This window comes from Elephas maximus, chromosome 8 (assembly GCF_024166365.1).
Source record: "Elephas maximus indicus isolate mEleMax1 chromosome 8, mEleMax1 primary haplotype, whole genome shotgun sequence".
Classification (NCBI taxonomy): Eukaryota; Metazoa; Chordata; class Mammalia; order Proboscidea; family Elephantidae; genus Elephas; species Elephas maximus.
In genome coordinates this window covers 58,033,793-58,051,286 of record NC_064826.1, presented here as the reverse complement: position 1 = coordinate 58,051,286, position 17,494 = coordinate 58,033,793, and the positions used below count along the sequence as shown (strand labels likewise).

The 17,494-nt window shown below is 37.2% G+C and overlaps 1 protein-coding gene across 11 annotated transcripts in view; it reads right to left on the bottom strand.

Annotated features, from left to right (window-relative positions):
• ADAM22 (ADAM metallopeptidase domain 22) overlaps nucleotides 1-17,494 on the bottom strand; it is a 237,415-nt gene that overhangs the window by 185,971 nt on the left and 33,950 nt on the right. For all 11 annotated transcript variants that reach the window (XM_049893638.1, XM_049893637.1, XM_049893639.1 and 8 more), the window contains exon 3: nucleotides 14,676-14,752. In XM_049893638.1, the coding sequence (XP_049749595.1) occupies nucleotides 14,676-14,752 (77 nt within the window). The remainder of the gene's footprint in view (nucleotides 1-14,675; nucleotides 14,753-17,494) is intronic.

The following is a 17,494-nucleotide window of genomic DNA, read 5'->3' as shown; positions in this document are numbered from 1 at the left end:
AATAGTTTCAATTCTCCTGGAATCCAGATTTCTGCGGCCCACAGAGCTGCGATAACCATTAGATGACCTTTTGAACCTTCCGCCTTGAAGACATTGATTTGTAAAAGTCACCTTGGAGTCAAAAAATGGTCTAGATAAACTAGTAAGACCATTTTGCCTTGGGTATTCTGTTCTTTTGAAGAATTCAGCCACTTCTGTGAAATAAAACTCCAAAGGTCAGACTAGAGCTATGTTTTAGGGTAAAAACCAAAAAAACCAAACCCAGTGCCGTCGGGTCAATTCCGACTCATAACGACCCCATAGGACAGAGTAGAACTGCCCCATAGGGCTTCCAAGAAGCACCTGGCGGATTCAAACTGCTGACCCTTTGGTTAGCAGCCGTAGCACTTAACCACTACGCCACCAGGGTTTCCAAAAAGTCACATACATGGGACTAATAAGGGGATGAGAATCAGTCAACACATCATCAGGGATTCATTTATCAGAGAACAGTGATCAACAGAACCAAGGTTCCTGAGTGACCACACTGCACATCAGGGGGCAGGACAGAATGCATCAGATGGGTATGGTGACGGAAGAGGAGAAGCAAGGGCTAGGAAGTCCTGGGCATACTGACTTTCCCACTGAGGGAAGCTACAGGGTCAGGTGGGGTTGTGAATCAAGCAGCCAGAGGGCTGAATTTCACAGTGTTCAGAGCTATTCTTGGGCAACCTGACATTCAATACTTCCAGTCTGATTATTCAGCTACTTACAGTGAAAGTTACTAAAATGAAAACATTTTTAAGCAATTTATTATAGGTGTCAGTAGATATGAATAACAAGAAGGTGTGCATGGGATTACCAAAACCAATGAGTAAAATTCAATAAGAATTCCTGGCTTTCACTGGTACGTGACCCATTATTTTATGATAAAGGGAGCTCTTCTTGGATCAAGTGTGCATTTAGAAGAGCAGACAGTTCTCATTTCAGCAATTCTGTGGAATGAACTCAGCAGCAGTATTACAACAGCACTCCAGTCTATTTATTCTTGGAAGGTCACCTTTATTCAAAGCTCCCTTTGGCAGACCCTGTTGGCTATTTTCCCAATACCCACTGCCACGCTACTTGGTAAAAGAAGCATGATCTCTTCACTTATCTTACCCATGTGACTATGGATTGGTGAACCCGCCCCAGCTCCAGGGTGACCCTGATTGATATCAACTAATCACTGTGATGGGGACATTGGTGTTTCAGTGATAGAATTTTTACTTTCCATGTAGGAGACCTGGGTTTGATTCCCAGCCAATGACCATAACTGATTGTTAAACACTGTATAAGTAAAAAGTCTATACTAACACTAAAATTTTTGAAAAAGGAAGAAACCTACTACCTTTTTATTTAGGGATGCATATACATAATGATAAAACTATATAGAAAAGCTTCTGTTAATGGCAGTGGAATAAAGAAAAAATGATTAGCGTTGATGCTCTATGCTCATACAACCCGATAAATGTAATGTATGTAACTGAATTATACATGTAGAAATTACTGAATTGGCAAATGTTTTGTTATTTATATTTTTACCATAATAAAAAAAGAGATGCTGCTGGAAAGGTTAGCCATATAGGTCATTTATCACCCAAGTTGTACCTATAATTTTGGGTCTGAGTCTGTTGGTTTTTTTGTTTGTTTGTTTACTTAACACTATTGCATAAGCATGTTTTATATTACTATAAACTATTTAATGGATATATAATATTCCCTGAATAGATGAGGAATAGTTTACTTAACTATTTTGCTTTTGTTGAAGTTAAGTCTATCTAGAATTAAAGGGGGGAAAAAAAGATGAAGAAAAGCAATGAAATAATTATCACAAACATCAGGGTGGGTGGTGGTTTCCTATAGTAGGCAGGAAGTGAGTACACCGAAGGCTTATAGGATGCTGGTAATGTCCTGTGTCTGAGTAGTGGTTATACTGGTGTCCTCTTTAAAATTGTTTTTTAATTGTTTAAATTAAATCTAAGGCCAAATCCATTGCAATCGAGTCAATTCTGACTCATAGTGAATCTATGGGACAGAGCAGAATTGCCCCATAGGGTTCCCAATTTTTACAGAAGACTGCCACATCTTTTTCTCATGGATCAGCTCATGAGGTTAACCACTACACCACCAGGGTTCCAGATATGTTATTTGGACCGGTCTATATATATATAGTCTTTCAACACAAAAGAGTTTTTTAAATACATAAACAAGAGTTTTAATCAGCCACAATATCAAAATATAAAACTCACGAACAAGTGTCAGTGTTTGCACAAAAATTATCAACAAATAGCACCAGCAAGTAATATACTTCTGTTCAGTAAAGTTCCATCCCATTCCCGCTCCCTCTTATCACTAACCTGTTATGCCTGCTCACAGTGCATTTCCAACCAGACCTGGCTAGCAGGTCCTTGAGGATAGGGTCCTTGTCTTTTTATATCTCTACCCCGCGAGCCTAATAGTGTCCGGCTTATGGTGAGTGCTCTGTAAGTACTCAGTGGATGTGAACAAATAAGTGAATGAATAAATGACCGAGCAGTGTATAACAAATTCTCTTATTGATACTTTCAAGCTCAAGTCACATCCACAGATAGCAATCAGCACTAATGCACTGAATTGGAATATAGTTTGTTTTTTAAAATTACATATTATCTCTGACGACAAAACTAATAACAGTAGCAAAGAAAAATAAGTGTAATTAACTTTCTATCAACCAGGATATAGCATGAAATGGTTATTAATATTATATCAGAGTACAATAAAAATACACTTATATACGAAATTGTCTATCTTTTTGTTTCTGTTTCTGAAGACATTCCAGGATCTTATAGTGTTCCAGGATACTACTTAAAATAAGAATTACGACCACACAATGCTATAAATATATGCCCCCCTCCCCCCCCCCAAAAAAATGCCTTCAAGTCAATTCTGACTCATAGCAATTCTATAGGGCAAAGCAGAAAGGTTTCCAAGGCTGTAAACCTTTATGGAAGCAGACTGCCACATCTTTCACCTGCAGAGCAGCCAAGTGCTTAACCACTGCGGCACCAGGGCTCCTGCTATAAATGTAGAAGATATAACAGACTGGGCCCAGACTGTACTAGTTCTCTGGATATATACTACATGATACTTTAATTAAATTTAAATTATTTATATCATCTTTCCTTTCTTCTTATTTTTCTTTTACTAATCATTAGACAAAAATGAGGTAGGATAAAAATTAGCTATTTAGACTCTCCATCTGTTTCTGCTCTATACACATGGACATTTGTCACAACTGCTGTTTTTTAAATACAAGGGATGATGTTTTGATTGGAGACCATTCCTAAATGAAAGTCACAACTTCATTCAAATTCCTTACATCTTATGCTTCACCTTAAAGTACCCAATTTAAACTGCCATGTGGAAACATCTCTGATTAAGGCATATAAAGTTTGGCTTTTTAAAATTTTTGACTCTGGAAATGAAACATAAGCACAAATGTTCATTTACTAATTCTTTTCCTTTGGGACATTAGAAGAGAGAATATAATAAACCGTTTTTTTAGGGAAAATCTTCCATTTTGGCTTCTGTAGTTTCTCTTTTAAAGGAATACACTGGGGAAGCTAATTCTCTAGCCTAGGACTGCAGAGAAATAGCCTGCAGCAGAGCTATTTTATCATGTCTATTAGAGAGGTATATACACGTGTTTGTGAATTTAAGAGGCCCATCTGCTGCTTCTACCAATTGCTGAGAAGGACACTTGACCCCCTGAGAACCAGAGGAAAAGAAAAGAGCAAGGATGGCACAAAGAATAACCTCAGGAGAGACTGTTTATATTCTAGGCCTTTACTGGCCTCATCACCATCGCCCCAACATTTCTTAATTGCATAAAACTAAAGTTAAGGTTAGGTAATCATTGCAGTTAAGTCACCATATGGGTGTTGTTTTTTTTAGATGTGTAAATATAATGTGTTAAAATATTCCATTAATATGCAAATGTACTTCCATAAAACATTAACCTTAATATATTTATAAAGGCAATATATACTATGTAGCAATGTATGACAAGTCCCTTGCTGCTGCAGATTCTTATTCTAGGCTTCTGGAACCATTTCCTTGAATAAAGTTTATCTTTACCTTCTACCAGTTTCCAGAAAGAGCCTAGATCCTCCATAAAACTACAACTTTTAGTAACTAGGATGTTAATCTTTCTTTGCTTCTTTGCCGTATATCTAGCACCATCACTTGTACACCATCACAGATCAAAACTGTTTCAGTATTAAACAAAATAACAGTCAGAGCAGAACATGGCCGCATTGCCTGCCTGAGAATGGTTATACGGTAAAACCTGTGGAAGCTGGAACCTATTTAAGGCAGAAACCTTTCAGAGAAGGAAAACTCAAATATTTTTCACTAAAACATGCAATAGAAAAGTGGTAAGACTGCACTCTGTCAAAGGCGGAAAACTTGCAAGGCCCAGAAAAACAAAGCAGTCCCATGGAGTTCCAGCTCTCACAGGTTTCACTGCAGAGAGTCTACAGTAACATCTACATCAGATTTCACTGGCTAAGAACATATGTGAACAGGTGAAGCATGAGAAAACACGTATTTCACAGTGTGCTATAACAGATTGATACACCTGTAGACTTCTGTGAAAAAAATTTTCTCAGAGACAAACAACAAGCCAGCTCTGTGCAGACAGTATTATCTGGAATCACACCTTACACCTCACTTTAAAACACAGTCTTTAGTATAAAACAAATATAACTACTACAGAACATGTTTCCAATTATTCAAAATCAAATCTTTCACCTTGCTGAGATTTTGTTCATCCAATATTTTAACAGCCATACCATAAACATAAATTATATGAAATGTGTCTAGGAAAACGAACTCACTGTACCTGGCAAAGTATCCTATGGTTGGGTTGCATTCCTAGATAATTTAGCAGAGCTCCTGCTAGACAATTTAACACAGTTTAACAATTTGGCACCTAAGGAAAAAATAGCATGAAGCTCTGATAATTTAATCTCCAACATGTCTTCCTAATCACTGAAAAAACTCAAAAGAATTTGTATGCAATTATGCAAAAACATTTCATTGCATTACAAGCTTCACTGTTGTACATTAAAAGTGTTTACCGTACCTAACAAAAAACATTTTTAACTCATTTAATATCTGAAAAACAAAAACATACAATCATTTCAAGCTATAAAAATATTAATTACATGGTATTTTCTTTGAAAAACTGAGAACCATAAATAGTCTTGGTGATATTAAATAACTCTAATTATTTTATTTCCAATTTAAATAATATACTCGTACAGCTGCTAACTAAAAGGTCAGCAGTTGGAATCCACCAGGTACTCCTTGGAAACCCTATGAGGCAGTTCTACTCTGTCCTATAGGGTCACTATGAATCAGAATCAACTTGACTGAAATGGGTTTGGTTTTTTCGGTTAAGCGCATAGAAACCTCCAGACTTCCCTATTAAAGGAAAACAGCAGGTATTGCTAAAACATTTAGGGGTCATATTAATCAATCAGATGACAGACAATGTGCCTACACTGGGCTGTATTTTAAAAAACAAACCAGAGAGCAGAATGCTTAAATAGACCAGTAATCGGAAGGTGTACAATGATCTGACTCTACTGTGCTCAGCTCTTATCTATCCTTATAAAAATGCTGACCCAAGCCCTGCACAGCTTCTTCCTCACCCACAAGGATGCCCTTCTGAACCCTGTAAAAGGGTCCAGCATCTGGGGTCCTACTGTCTCTAGGATTCCTTCCAGATGCCTCTTCAAAAATAATTTCCCAAGTCTTAGCTTTAGCATTCGTCTCTGCCTTGGATCGCTTTCTGGCTCTTTGTCAGATGCATCCAATGGACCTTCTAGTGCATTCTAATCTGACTTCCCTTCGCTTAGGATTTGCAGCCAAAGAGTGCCCTACTTACTACTCAGGTCATGCTGAGCTGAGCCCAGAAGATTTTCTGCCTGGGAGAAGTAGTATAAAGTCTAGTTTTAGTATTCACCAATTTAAAACTACCACTCTCAAAACAAACAGACAAAATGAAATATGCTTCAATTAAGATATAAGAAATGTTACGTCCTTAGGGTTGTCTATGAATGGTAGTATCTTAAAAGTTTCAAAAGTTCAATGCATATTTCATGGGTAGAGTTTTATTATGAAGCAAAGAGCATGAAATCATAGCCATGAGACATATAAAATTTTTTCTATACCTGTTGTGATGGACATGGAACTAAAAATCTTAAATCTTAGTAACTGTTTATACTTTATATCATCCCTCCTTGCAAAATAGAATTTATTAAAAAAACACTGTGAAAGCACCATTAAAAAATCAAAAGTCCACTTTAGAAAGCAGCCTGGGATTTCTCAACGTTAAACATAAAACTACCATGCTGTTGACGTGTACCCTCAAACTCATTCCAACTCACAGTGACCCTATAGGACGGAATAAAATTGCCACATAGGGTTTTCCAGGCTGTACTCTTTATGAAGTCTTTTCTACCAAGGAGCACCTGGTAGGTTCGAACCTCCAACCTTCCAGTTAGCAGCCAAATGCTTAACCATTGAGTCACCAGTGATCCTACTGTAACTCCCAGCAATTCCACTCTTTAGTCATCTATCTAAGAGAAATGACAACACAGTCACACAAAGACTTGCATGTAACTGTTCACAACAACAGTATTCGTAATAGCCCCAAACTATAAACTACCTAAATATTTAGGTATTTTTTTTTTTTATACACTACCTAAATACTCATTATCAATGAATAGACACAATGTGATATATCCATACAATTGAGCAGTATTGTATGGATATACCACGTTGTGGAATATGGTATAAAGCTGCCTTCACCTAAACACATTAAAAAAAAAAATGAACTACTGACACAGGCTACATCATAGATGAACTTCAAAAAACACTACACCAAGTAAAAGCCAGACAAGAGACCACATATTGTATCATTATCTTCATACGGAATGTCCAGAAAAGGCAAATTTGTAGGGAAACAAAGTAGATTAGTGGTTGCCTGGAGCTAGGGATAGGAATGGGGTAAACTGCAAATGGGAATGAGGGATCATATTAGAGGAATGATTAAAGTGTTCCAAAGCTGATTTATGGTGATGGTTGCTCCACTCAGTAAAGTTACTAAAAATCACTGACTTACATACTTTAAATGTGTAAATTTTATGACCTCAATAAAGCCATTTAACAAATCAGAAGTGTTACATTTTATTTAATAAATATGTTCTCAAAAGTTTATATGATATATTTGAGTTTATATTTGATAAAAGCACAAATAAAAGTAGTATTGAGAACAAGTATGTAGTAACAGATGCATAGGAAATTTAAGAAATCATTTTCTTAGCACACAGATGCTAAAAAAGTTGAAACTTCCCATGATCTTGGCAATTATTTGGAAAAATACAATTTCCAAAAGTTGACTTAAAAAAACAAGTAGAAAACCTGAATATTCCAATATCCATCCAAAAAAAGTTTATTAAATACTTACCTCTTTAAAAGGTTCCACGGCTATCATGATAAATATAAGGACTTATAACATTAAAAAATACACATATGATTCCTATACTATACGTGATAACATTTCAGGGAGTTTTTTGTATGTGAAAAATTCATTTTATACAGCTTTTAAACTCTGATACCCAAAAAAGGGCTAATACCAATATTATCTATAAATGTAAATGAAAAAAATTCTGAAGAACATAACAGCAAATCTATCTCAGCAGTTAGTAATGGGTTACATATAGAGACTGGATCTTAAAATTTTAAGCCAGAAAACTTCAAGAAAATGCAATCATTTGCAGCATTCTAAAATGGAAACTAGACTTTGCATTTGAGCCAACCTCCTTTTGTCTTGTGCATGTCGCCCTAACAAGCCCCTGGAGTTGTAAGAACCCTTGAGAAGGCTTGAACCGGTACAGAAAAGCAACCGCAGTCACCTCAAGGGCTAACTACAGAGATGTGCCCCTACAAATTTGTTGTTTGTTGGACTGCCCTATTCCTGAAAACTTTGTCTTTGTCTAAGCAAGGGATCAGAGAAAATTAGGAGCCAGAGCTAAAACAGGAAAGTTGTACAATTCTGATCTATCTTCACTTTGGGCTGCAGTAAGCACAGTGACACGGAAATGCGGGCATCCCACGTATAGTATTGTTTCAGGTTGAATAAACCTTATTATGGGAAAAATACTGTCAAGTCATGGGAGTCACATTATAACCTTGAGAACAAGGGTCTAATTTCACTGAGAGTGGATGTCCCCACTGCTTTTTGTCCTGTGACAGAATGGCTGGTGGCTTGGACCAGGGAAAGAATGTACTTGCCCTTCTTTTCTCTGCCTGGCTCTGAAAGGAAGATATGTCTATGTTCTCCCAGTGGCTATGCGGACCCTCCACAGTAAGGCATGCCAGAAGCTAAATCAGGACTGTGAAGATGGTTTGGGCCTGTGGGTTCTTGGAGTAACCACTCCTAGCAGATGTTAGCAGCGTTCACTGGTTGTGCCTGGCAGAGAAGCTCTCATGAGGGTCAGTGCAGCACAGGCAGGAACACAGTGGCCAGATGAAAAGCTAAAGAAAGAAGTCTCAGAAAACAGCTGAGAGAAACAATTGGAGAAGGAGACAATTTAAACAGGAAGGCCAGCAGGGGGGCTTGTGACATAATAATTTAGATAAAAACTGCAAGTATAATTCATTTTAGACTCACAACTAGAGGCTATCAACACATAGGCTGCAACACTGAATTATCCAACATGACGAAGCACAGTTTATTCTCTGAAGTCAAGAATAATTTTTAGTATATTAGTATGGAAAACATTAATATAATAAATCACAATAATGGGTCAAATAAGAAAATCCACGTTCATCTGAATTGACTAGAAAGGCATTCATTTAAAAATCTAATACCCATCCCTAAAGAGAAAAAAAATAAACTTAATCAACAAGATATGGGACACTTCATCAACATGATGAAGATTAGCTCTCTCAAATCAACAATCAACATCCTATTTAACGATGAATACTAGAGATATTCCTATTACCAAAAGAACCAAAACAAAGATGCCATTATCACCAAATAATACTGCTAAGAAATTTCTAGGAAAAAAATCAAGGTGGGTAATAGTAATAAGTACTATCATTTTGGAAAGAAAAAAAGCTCTTATGATTTCCAGTCATGTTACTATCAAGCTAGAAAACTCCGAAGTAACAATGAAAACCAACAGCAGTATTAAGAAAGTCCAACAAGGCACATTACAATTCAATGGCTTTCCTCTATAATACTAATAAATATATAAAATATGATGAAAAAAATCACATCCACAGGAGCAAAAAAAAAAATTCCTTGGAAAATGCTCTACTTGAAATGTGTAGGACCTATAAAACCAGAAATATTAAATATTACTGAAATACAGGAAAGAATGCTTAAATAAAAAGAAATACATCATGGTGTTGGACGACAGGACTCAGTAAAAATATCTATTTTTTCCCAAATTAGAGATTTAATGACAGTCCAGTTAAAATTCCAAAGGAGAATGACAAAATTATTCTGAACGTGCATATTAGAAAAGGCGAAAATATCTATGAAAGTTTTGCAAAAGAAAATGAGAAATTTTTTCACACCAGATACGAAAACACATAAGGCTACAACAAATAGTATGATGGTCTAGACCCAATAACTGATGGACAGATCTTCAGAAAAGATTGCTTTGAAAACACATTAGAATATACAATAAATACATGTATTTACATATTTGTTTCACCTTTCTTGGTCACCTTTCTGTCTCTCAAACATGCCAAGCTTGTTCCCACCTCAAGGCCTTGACACTTGATGTTCCCTCTACCTAGGGGCACCTTCAGTTAAAATGTCACCTTTCAGAGATGGTCTGTCCCTGACAACACACGCTTTTAGTGCTACCCTTCACCCCTGCACCAGGCCCTCACTTGCCCATTTGCCCATTTGAGCACAATTGGATGTTCCTCATCCAACCTTGCTCCTGCTTCTCCACCTCCCCTGTCTCCACACCACCTCCTTCCTGCATGGACAACCCCATCTGCTGACATCTGTCATGTCTGAGTTCCTAGTTTTCCTCCCTACCCCCAAAAGAGGAGACTACAAAGATCATTAAAAAATCTGCTGCCGAAGAGTCGATTTAAACTCATAGCTATCCTACAGCACAGAGTAGAGCTGTCCCATAGGTGGTAGATTCAAACTGCCGACCTTTTAGTTAGCAGCTGAACTCTTAACCACTGGGCTCCGCCCCACGAGAATCATACAGTGAGAAAAACTATTTAGTTGTTTTTGGTATAAGACAAGAACAGATAGGAAATCTGTAAAAGATAGTCAAAAATTAGGAGTTGGATCATGTAAGATCTGAGGGCTGGTCAGCAGAATCCCTTTCAAAAAAACAAGTTAAAAGACGTTATGTTTCAAATGCTAGAAGAACCAACCGCAATCCACCTGGAGTGTTCACGTGCGCCTACATGCATTGTTTTTCTCCGGACACCTATAAGTAAAAGGATCAAGGAATACTGGAAGGAATTTTTTTCAACGTTGTTTCATTTCTTTGGGCAGTTTAATCATCCACTTCTTGAAAAAGAAGAAAGACATTTCCAGGAAAAGACTTGGCCTGAATTTTTCAGATGATGTAGTTAAATATTTGTATTGAGCCTTTTTCTTTGTGGGGAATGTTTCACAATAAAGTATATTACCAGTCGCTGACCTCTGGAAAGGTCCAATGTGGCCTCAGGACTAGTTAGGCCAGGCCAGGCCATATGTTTCATTTTATTAATATATCTGCCCTAAAAGTGAAATCTCACAACTATGTGACTCCACATCCAAATCCAGTGCCGTCGAGTCCTGCAAATTGCTTCCCATGCTTTTCTTTAGCATTTTGACAAAACAGGAACTAGCTATCCTTTTCCTTTTTAACCTTTCCATATTCTTTATCTGTCTCCCATAGAAGTTAAATACCCAAATTTTAAACTTCTGTTGTTTAATCTGAGCATCGATTAGCTTGTTTACTGAACATTCCTAAGGAATATTATGTAATGACACTTTTCCTTCCATTCTAATCCAAAAATATGTATTACTGGATCCATTCTAAGACTAGAATCCAGCAACACATAAATAAATACACATTCAATTTGCCTCCAGCTTAAAAAAAAAACAAACTCCATATGTAGCACAGTCCTAAAACTACTTCCTAAGAAAAAAAGCTTTTAAGCAGCATATTCAATTTTCACCTTCCTCCCCTTAACCAACAGAACCACAAAACAATATACAAACTGAAACGGAGAAACGTTCTACATAAAAAATAAAAACCTCTAGCAAATCACCATGGCTGTTACAGTATAAAGAAAAACAGTATCATAGATTGAATTAAATCCCCCCAAAAATGTATGTATCAGTTTGGCTGGGCTACGATTCCCAGCACTGTGTAGTAGTCTTCCATTTTGTGACTGTAATTTTATGTTAAGAGGATTAGGGTGGGGGATTGTAACAACACCCTTACTGAGGTCACCTCCCTGATCTAACGTGGAGGGAGTTTTCCTGGGGTGTGGCCTGCACCACCTTTTATCTCTCAAGAGACAGAAGGAAAAGGAAGCAAGCAGAGAGTTGGGGACCTCATACCACCAAGTAAGCAGCACCAGGAGCTCTGGGCCTGGAGTCCCTGCACCTGAGAAGCTCCTCAACCACAGGAAGATTGAAGATAAGGACCTTCTTCCAGAACCAACACAGACAGAAAGCCTTCCCCTGGAGCTAATGCCTTGAATTTAGACTTTTAGTGTACTCTACTGTGAGGAAATAAGTTTCTCTTTTTAAAGCCATCCACTTGTAGTACTTCTGTTATGGCAGCACTAGATGACTAAGACAAACAGCTACCTGCCACCTATGTTTAATATAAATCCCAGGTGAAAAGTAAGTACCATGGTATTTCTTAGCCCAGGCAACTTCCATTTATGCTATTACTATACCCTTTTTAAGTCTTTTAATTTCATATTTTTATTGCAATAAGAAGAAAAATGCCCAACAGAAAGAAATCTGCTTCTTCCTAAAATTCTAAGCTTCATGCTCTGATAAAGACGGCCACATGTGTTTCTCCTTTCAGAAACAAAGTTTCTGGGCTCAGATTTCTCCATAGGAAGTGAGGACGCTTGGGCAGAACGGACAGAACCTTCTTTCTTCAAGTACTGATAGTCAGGGAGTTGAAAATGTCAAGAACCAGAAAACATGGGGGCTTCTCACCTGGAACAATAACTTGGAGAGATGGGGAAGAGTCACTGAAATAAAAAACCAGAACCTGGCTTTCCAAATCGGTATCTCAGCTTTCAGAAGCTAATCCCAAATATCTACCCTCTTTTTCTTTTTTGCTACTTTGATATTCCCCACCTGACAGCCTTACCTGGTCATCTTCTGTCTCCTAATTCCAGCCTCTCATTTCTGACTCAGTATGAATTCTCAACCTGGAATTTATCATCTATTCTATGCTAAGGATACAGTAGTGAAAGAAAGAAAATCTCTGACCTCAAGGAGCCTACATTCTAGCGTGAGGAAAAAGGCAATAAATAAATAAATAAAATACTGGGGATTAACTGACCATATGAAATTGCTGGTAGTTGAACTTTCTGACCCGTAAAAATGGCAATTTCATATAAGTCAATCTATATATCGAATAGAGATGGATATTATTTAAAAACTAAAGCAGAGAAGCGGAACAGATGGTGGGGGGGGGATAAGGGACTGAGGATAGCCAAGATCACAACACAAAATAGGGCAATCGGCCTCCAAGAAGTGGCATTTATGAGATTTTTCCTACTTTTTTGTTAATCTTCTAAGGCATATGCATTCCTTTATGTTGAGTTTTTAAAAACTGTAAGATAACATGGAAGATGCTGAAAACTGAAGCAAGTCAATCATGTAAATTTTGAAACAAGTCATTTAAACATGTAAATTTTAAGGTATTTACATCCGATATTAATAACAATCTTACTGATGCTCCTTGAAATTAGATTTTAAAAGGGTATGAAAAATTATATATGTTCAAGGCCATTAATTTTAGGAACAAGAAATAAAGTATACTTTAATGAGTTTAGTATAAATATACTTTGTTATATTTTTAAAATATACATGATGAAATTACAAACAACTTCCACTGCTGAATCACCCAAATAGTCAATTTCCACCTGACACAATGTTTTTCAATTTAAATTGTTTTGTGAACTGCAAAAATGTTTGTGGGGGAGGCAGGTGGGAGAGAAGAATTACTTATGAAATGTAGTTAATGAACACCTTAATTAATTAAAAGATAAATTCAACTAATACATGATTTAACCATTAACACAATAAAATCATTACCACAACTTTGTAAATAAGTTCCATATAAATGAGGATACTAGTAAAATTAAATACTAATTTATTGAACCTGGAATCAATTTATAGGGATTTACTAGCTCAATAATCTAACCACTCACGTGTGCCGCTTCTCCAAAAGAAATCTCTAAATCAGAAGTGTCCGGTGGAACTTTCTCCAAGGTTGGCAAGTTCAGCACTACCCAACAGAACTTTCTGCCTTGTCCAATAAGGTAGCCACTAGCCATATATGGCTACAGAACATTCAAAATGGGGCTAATGCAACTAAAGAACAATTTTTTTTTTTTTTTTTTAATTTAAATCTAAGTAGCCATATATAGCTAGTGGCTAGCATACTGGATAGCACAGCTGTAAGTCCTGCCTCCTACGTCTTTTTCTATTAACTCAATCTTCCTTCTAGCTGGTTCCCTAGTATAGAAGACTTAGGCTCCAGTTCTTGCTCTCAATCTACCTGTCTGCCCTGTGGCCTCAAATTTTCTTCCTATGCTATTGTATAACTGCTTCCAGCAAAGCTGTGGGCTGGACCTGCCCATCTGAGGAACCCCGGCATGGCAGACCCCTCCCTGGTCCCTCCACATTGTCCATGATAGGAAGTAAACAGGGACCTCTTTCAAAATGAGAACAAACAATAAATGTCCTAAACTTATGAGAAACTACACTTACCTGAAGGGAAGAGAATAAATCCAGTGATTAACGAAAGGCCCTTCCAAACTTAAAGTTCTACGATTCCAAACCTAAAATTCTAGGCAGACATGTGACTATTTCCAAAATTACACTGTACTAACAGAATAAGCCTAGCATCCTAAACCTCACAGAAACCTACCCCTAAATGAATGCATCTGATGGATACCAGGCACTGTTCAGAATCACACATCATGCAGCCAGTCCTCTGAATCATTAAGCAAAAAGGATAACTCTCTGCTGCTTTTAAGAAAGATGCTTCAAAAACCAAAGAATTATTTTCATTATTTACTCTCATTCTTAGGAAAACAGGCCACATGCATTCTTATGCAAAACAGTGGAATAACTCCTGCTCTCCATTTTACAAATCTGTTACAGCTGTTCAATTTCACATGGATATTCATTTCCTGTATCTGCTAGACTTCATAACTTGCAGTTAATAGATACAACAGTTTCAAATATAATACTAAACTGATGATATAGGAAGATGTAGTATAATACAGCAAGAAAATAAACCCTTACAGAAAGATAAAAGTGGGTTCAATATGTATCTGACAACGCAGAGTGCAGCTCCAAAAAAACTTACTGATTTAATACGACATCAAGAATGAATGATGTTCCAAAGGCATCAACCTGGAATGCTGCTTGGTCAACGTGAGTCAACTGCAATATCAAAAAGATAAAAGATACTTACTATACAGCCATAAAAGTCAGGTGGTAAGTATTTCATATGATCATTCTAAAAGGTTTACAAAATCATAAATAAGAAAACGAATTCAACATGGAGAATAAATGAAAACACAGAAAAATAAAATTTGTACCTACTTAGAAGTCAAACATTCACCCATTAGAAATAAATTACCACCCAATCAAGAAGAACAAGTGTCCCACCTCTCCGATTTATCACACGTGGTTAAACATCTCATTTCTGAGAAGACTACACTCCATTCATCTTATTCTATATTAAATAACTGGCCCCTTTAAAATTCACTACGCCATCCCAGGAACTCTAAACTAAAAAATGTAATGTCAATTACAGTAATAACCAACTAAATGAACAATGTCTTTTATAAGGAACAGCAAAAAGCTGGTTCCTATGAGGCGGAGGTTAAAGATGTCCCAAATGTCTAACTTTTCCAAATTGTTGTACCAGTCCCATCGCCTCTAACATCAACTACTCCCTCTCCCCTCAGTAGTCTCCCCCCCATCTTTGGGTTCCCTAATTTGCTGCAATGTCTCACAGAACTCACACGCGGTTGTGGAGGCTGTCAAGTCCCAAAACCATGGGTCAGGCGGACGCTTCTTCAACCCACTATCAAATTGAATAATCATGTCCATTATGTGAAAATAAAGGAAGAGCACCTGCCTATTTCATTTGACTCCCTAAACAATGGCTCTATTTAAGCAGTTGGACTATAACCTACTTGAATTTTTTTGTTTGTATGTTTCTACATATTCAAACCTTCTAAAATAAATGTATAATTCCTACAATGAGAAAACAACAACAACAAACACTATTTTAGGGATAAAAACTATCTAAGCAACAACTATATGCAGCATGTGAGGCAGATGGTGCTCCCTGGGAACCAGTGCATTGCAGGAAGGGACATCCCAAGATTCTGTAGGACATAAAGGGCACCTCAATCATGCCTAAGATTTTTACACACAGTAAGCTATGGTATTAGGTGAAACGCAAGAGTTCATTTAACGATGATAAAGCTTTTTGAAAAGAAAGAACAACTCTTCTGTTTTAAAGTCTTTGTAATAAGTAGGGATCAGAGAATGCTGTAACTCAGATGCTAACACATTCCGATCCTCATAAAACCTAAAACTCCAAGAATGGCGAACAATCTGGCTATCTGTAAGCCTCATTAACCATGCAGCTTTAACTCCTCAGTGTTTCCAATTAACACCCAAACTACTAAAGCCTGGTTTCTTTTTTCTGCTAGGATAGTTCTTGGAGCCACATCTTACTCTCTATTTTCGCATCTGCCCCAGATCATATTCCTCTTATCTTTCTAAAGTTACCTCATACCAAAACCCCTGATGTAAAACCCAGATTTTCAACTGTATCAAATCCAAACCATCTCTCTCTTTCTAGATCCTCCACAATCACTTACCACAGCCCAGGCATGATAGCACGCAAGTCCTCAAGCACCCATCCACACCCCATTTATACACATAGTTCTCTTTTCTACTTTTTAATTCAACAAGCTATGTTCATTGTGACTTCCTCTTCGAATTTCATCCATCACATTTGCTGAGTACTCTTCCCTCCAGCCGCTTCTCAGAAACCCTATTGGGTGTTCCACTCTGTCCTATAGGGTCGCTATGAGTCAGCATCAACTCGATAGCAATGCATTTTTCATTTTTCTGAACCAGTCCCTTGCCTACTGATCTCCACCAAGGCTGCTTCCCAGAAATGGCCCTACCCTTCAAGACTCAAATCAAGTTCCACTTCTATGAAGGCTTCCAAACTCCTGCCCTCCTCCTCACTACACGTCAGTACCACATCAGGGCCTCAGTACTAACCACCAGCAAGTACCCAATTAGTATTTCCCGGATGACTGAATAAATTACCTGCTTATAGAAACACTGTCCTTCCATCAGGATTTTTCTTAATGCTGTGTCATTGGACAATGTTTTTCCTTTTGCCTAAATGCTCTTGGAGTTTCCCAAAATGCCAACAGTGGTGTTCTGGGAACAGCCTAAGGAAAGCTCTGCTTACCAGAATTGATGTCTCAGTTAAAATGAACCTCTCCCTACTCCATTCTTCCCTGGCACTTATTCCACTGTTACAGATCTTATCTCAATCTCCTTAGAATTAGAAATATTATTATTGCAAACTTATGGTGAACAGGCCAGGGGTCATATGTTACTTATCTTGATAGCACGATTACAGCCTGGAACAAGGTAATGTCACCATTCTTTTTTTGGTAAGATATTTACTGTTTGCATTCATTCTAATTCTTATATTTTATTCTTCCTGCAGCTCCATCTTACATCTGATATTTTATCTTAGCCAGTCTCGTAGAGAAACTTAAATATTTAAATTCAAAATAAAATTTACTGACATAATGTTTAACTACTATTTAGTAAATAAGGTTTCCGCTGCTGATAATAATAGGTACAGGAGAATGTTAATATGACTTTAATGTAAAGCAGGCCTCCTTAGACTGTCTACAGATAGGTTCATTCAACAAACATCTACTGAGAGCCTACCACATGGTAGGAACTATTTAGATTTGGGGAACAGGGTGGTGAAGAAGACTGACCATGTCTCTGCTCTAGTGGAGCTTATCTTCTGGTAGAGGGAAATGAACAGTTAAATAAAAAAATAAATGTATAAAACAAACACACTATTCTCATATTTAATAAAAGAAGGCAATGCTGTTAAGAGTGACG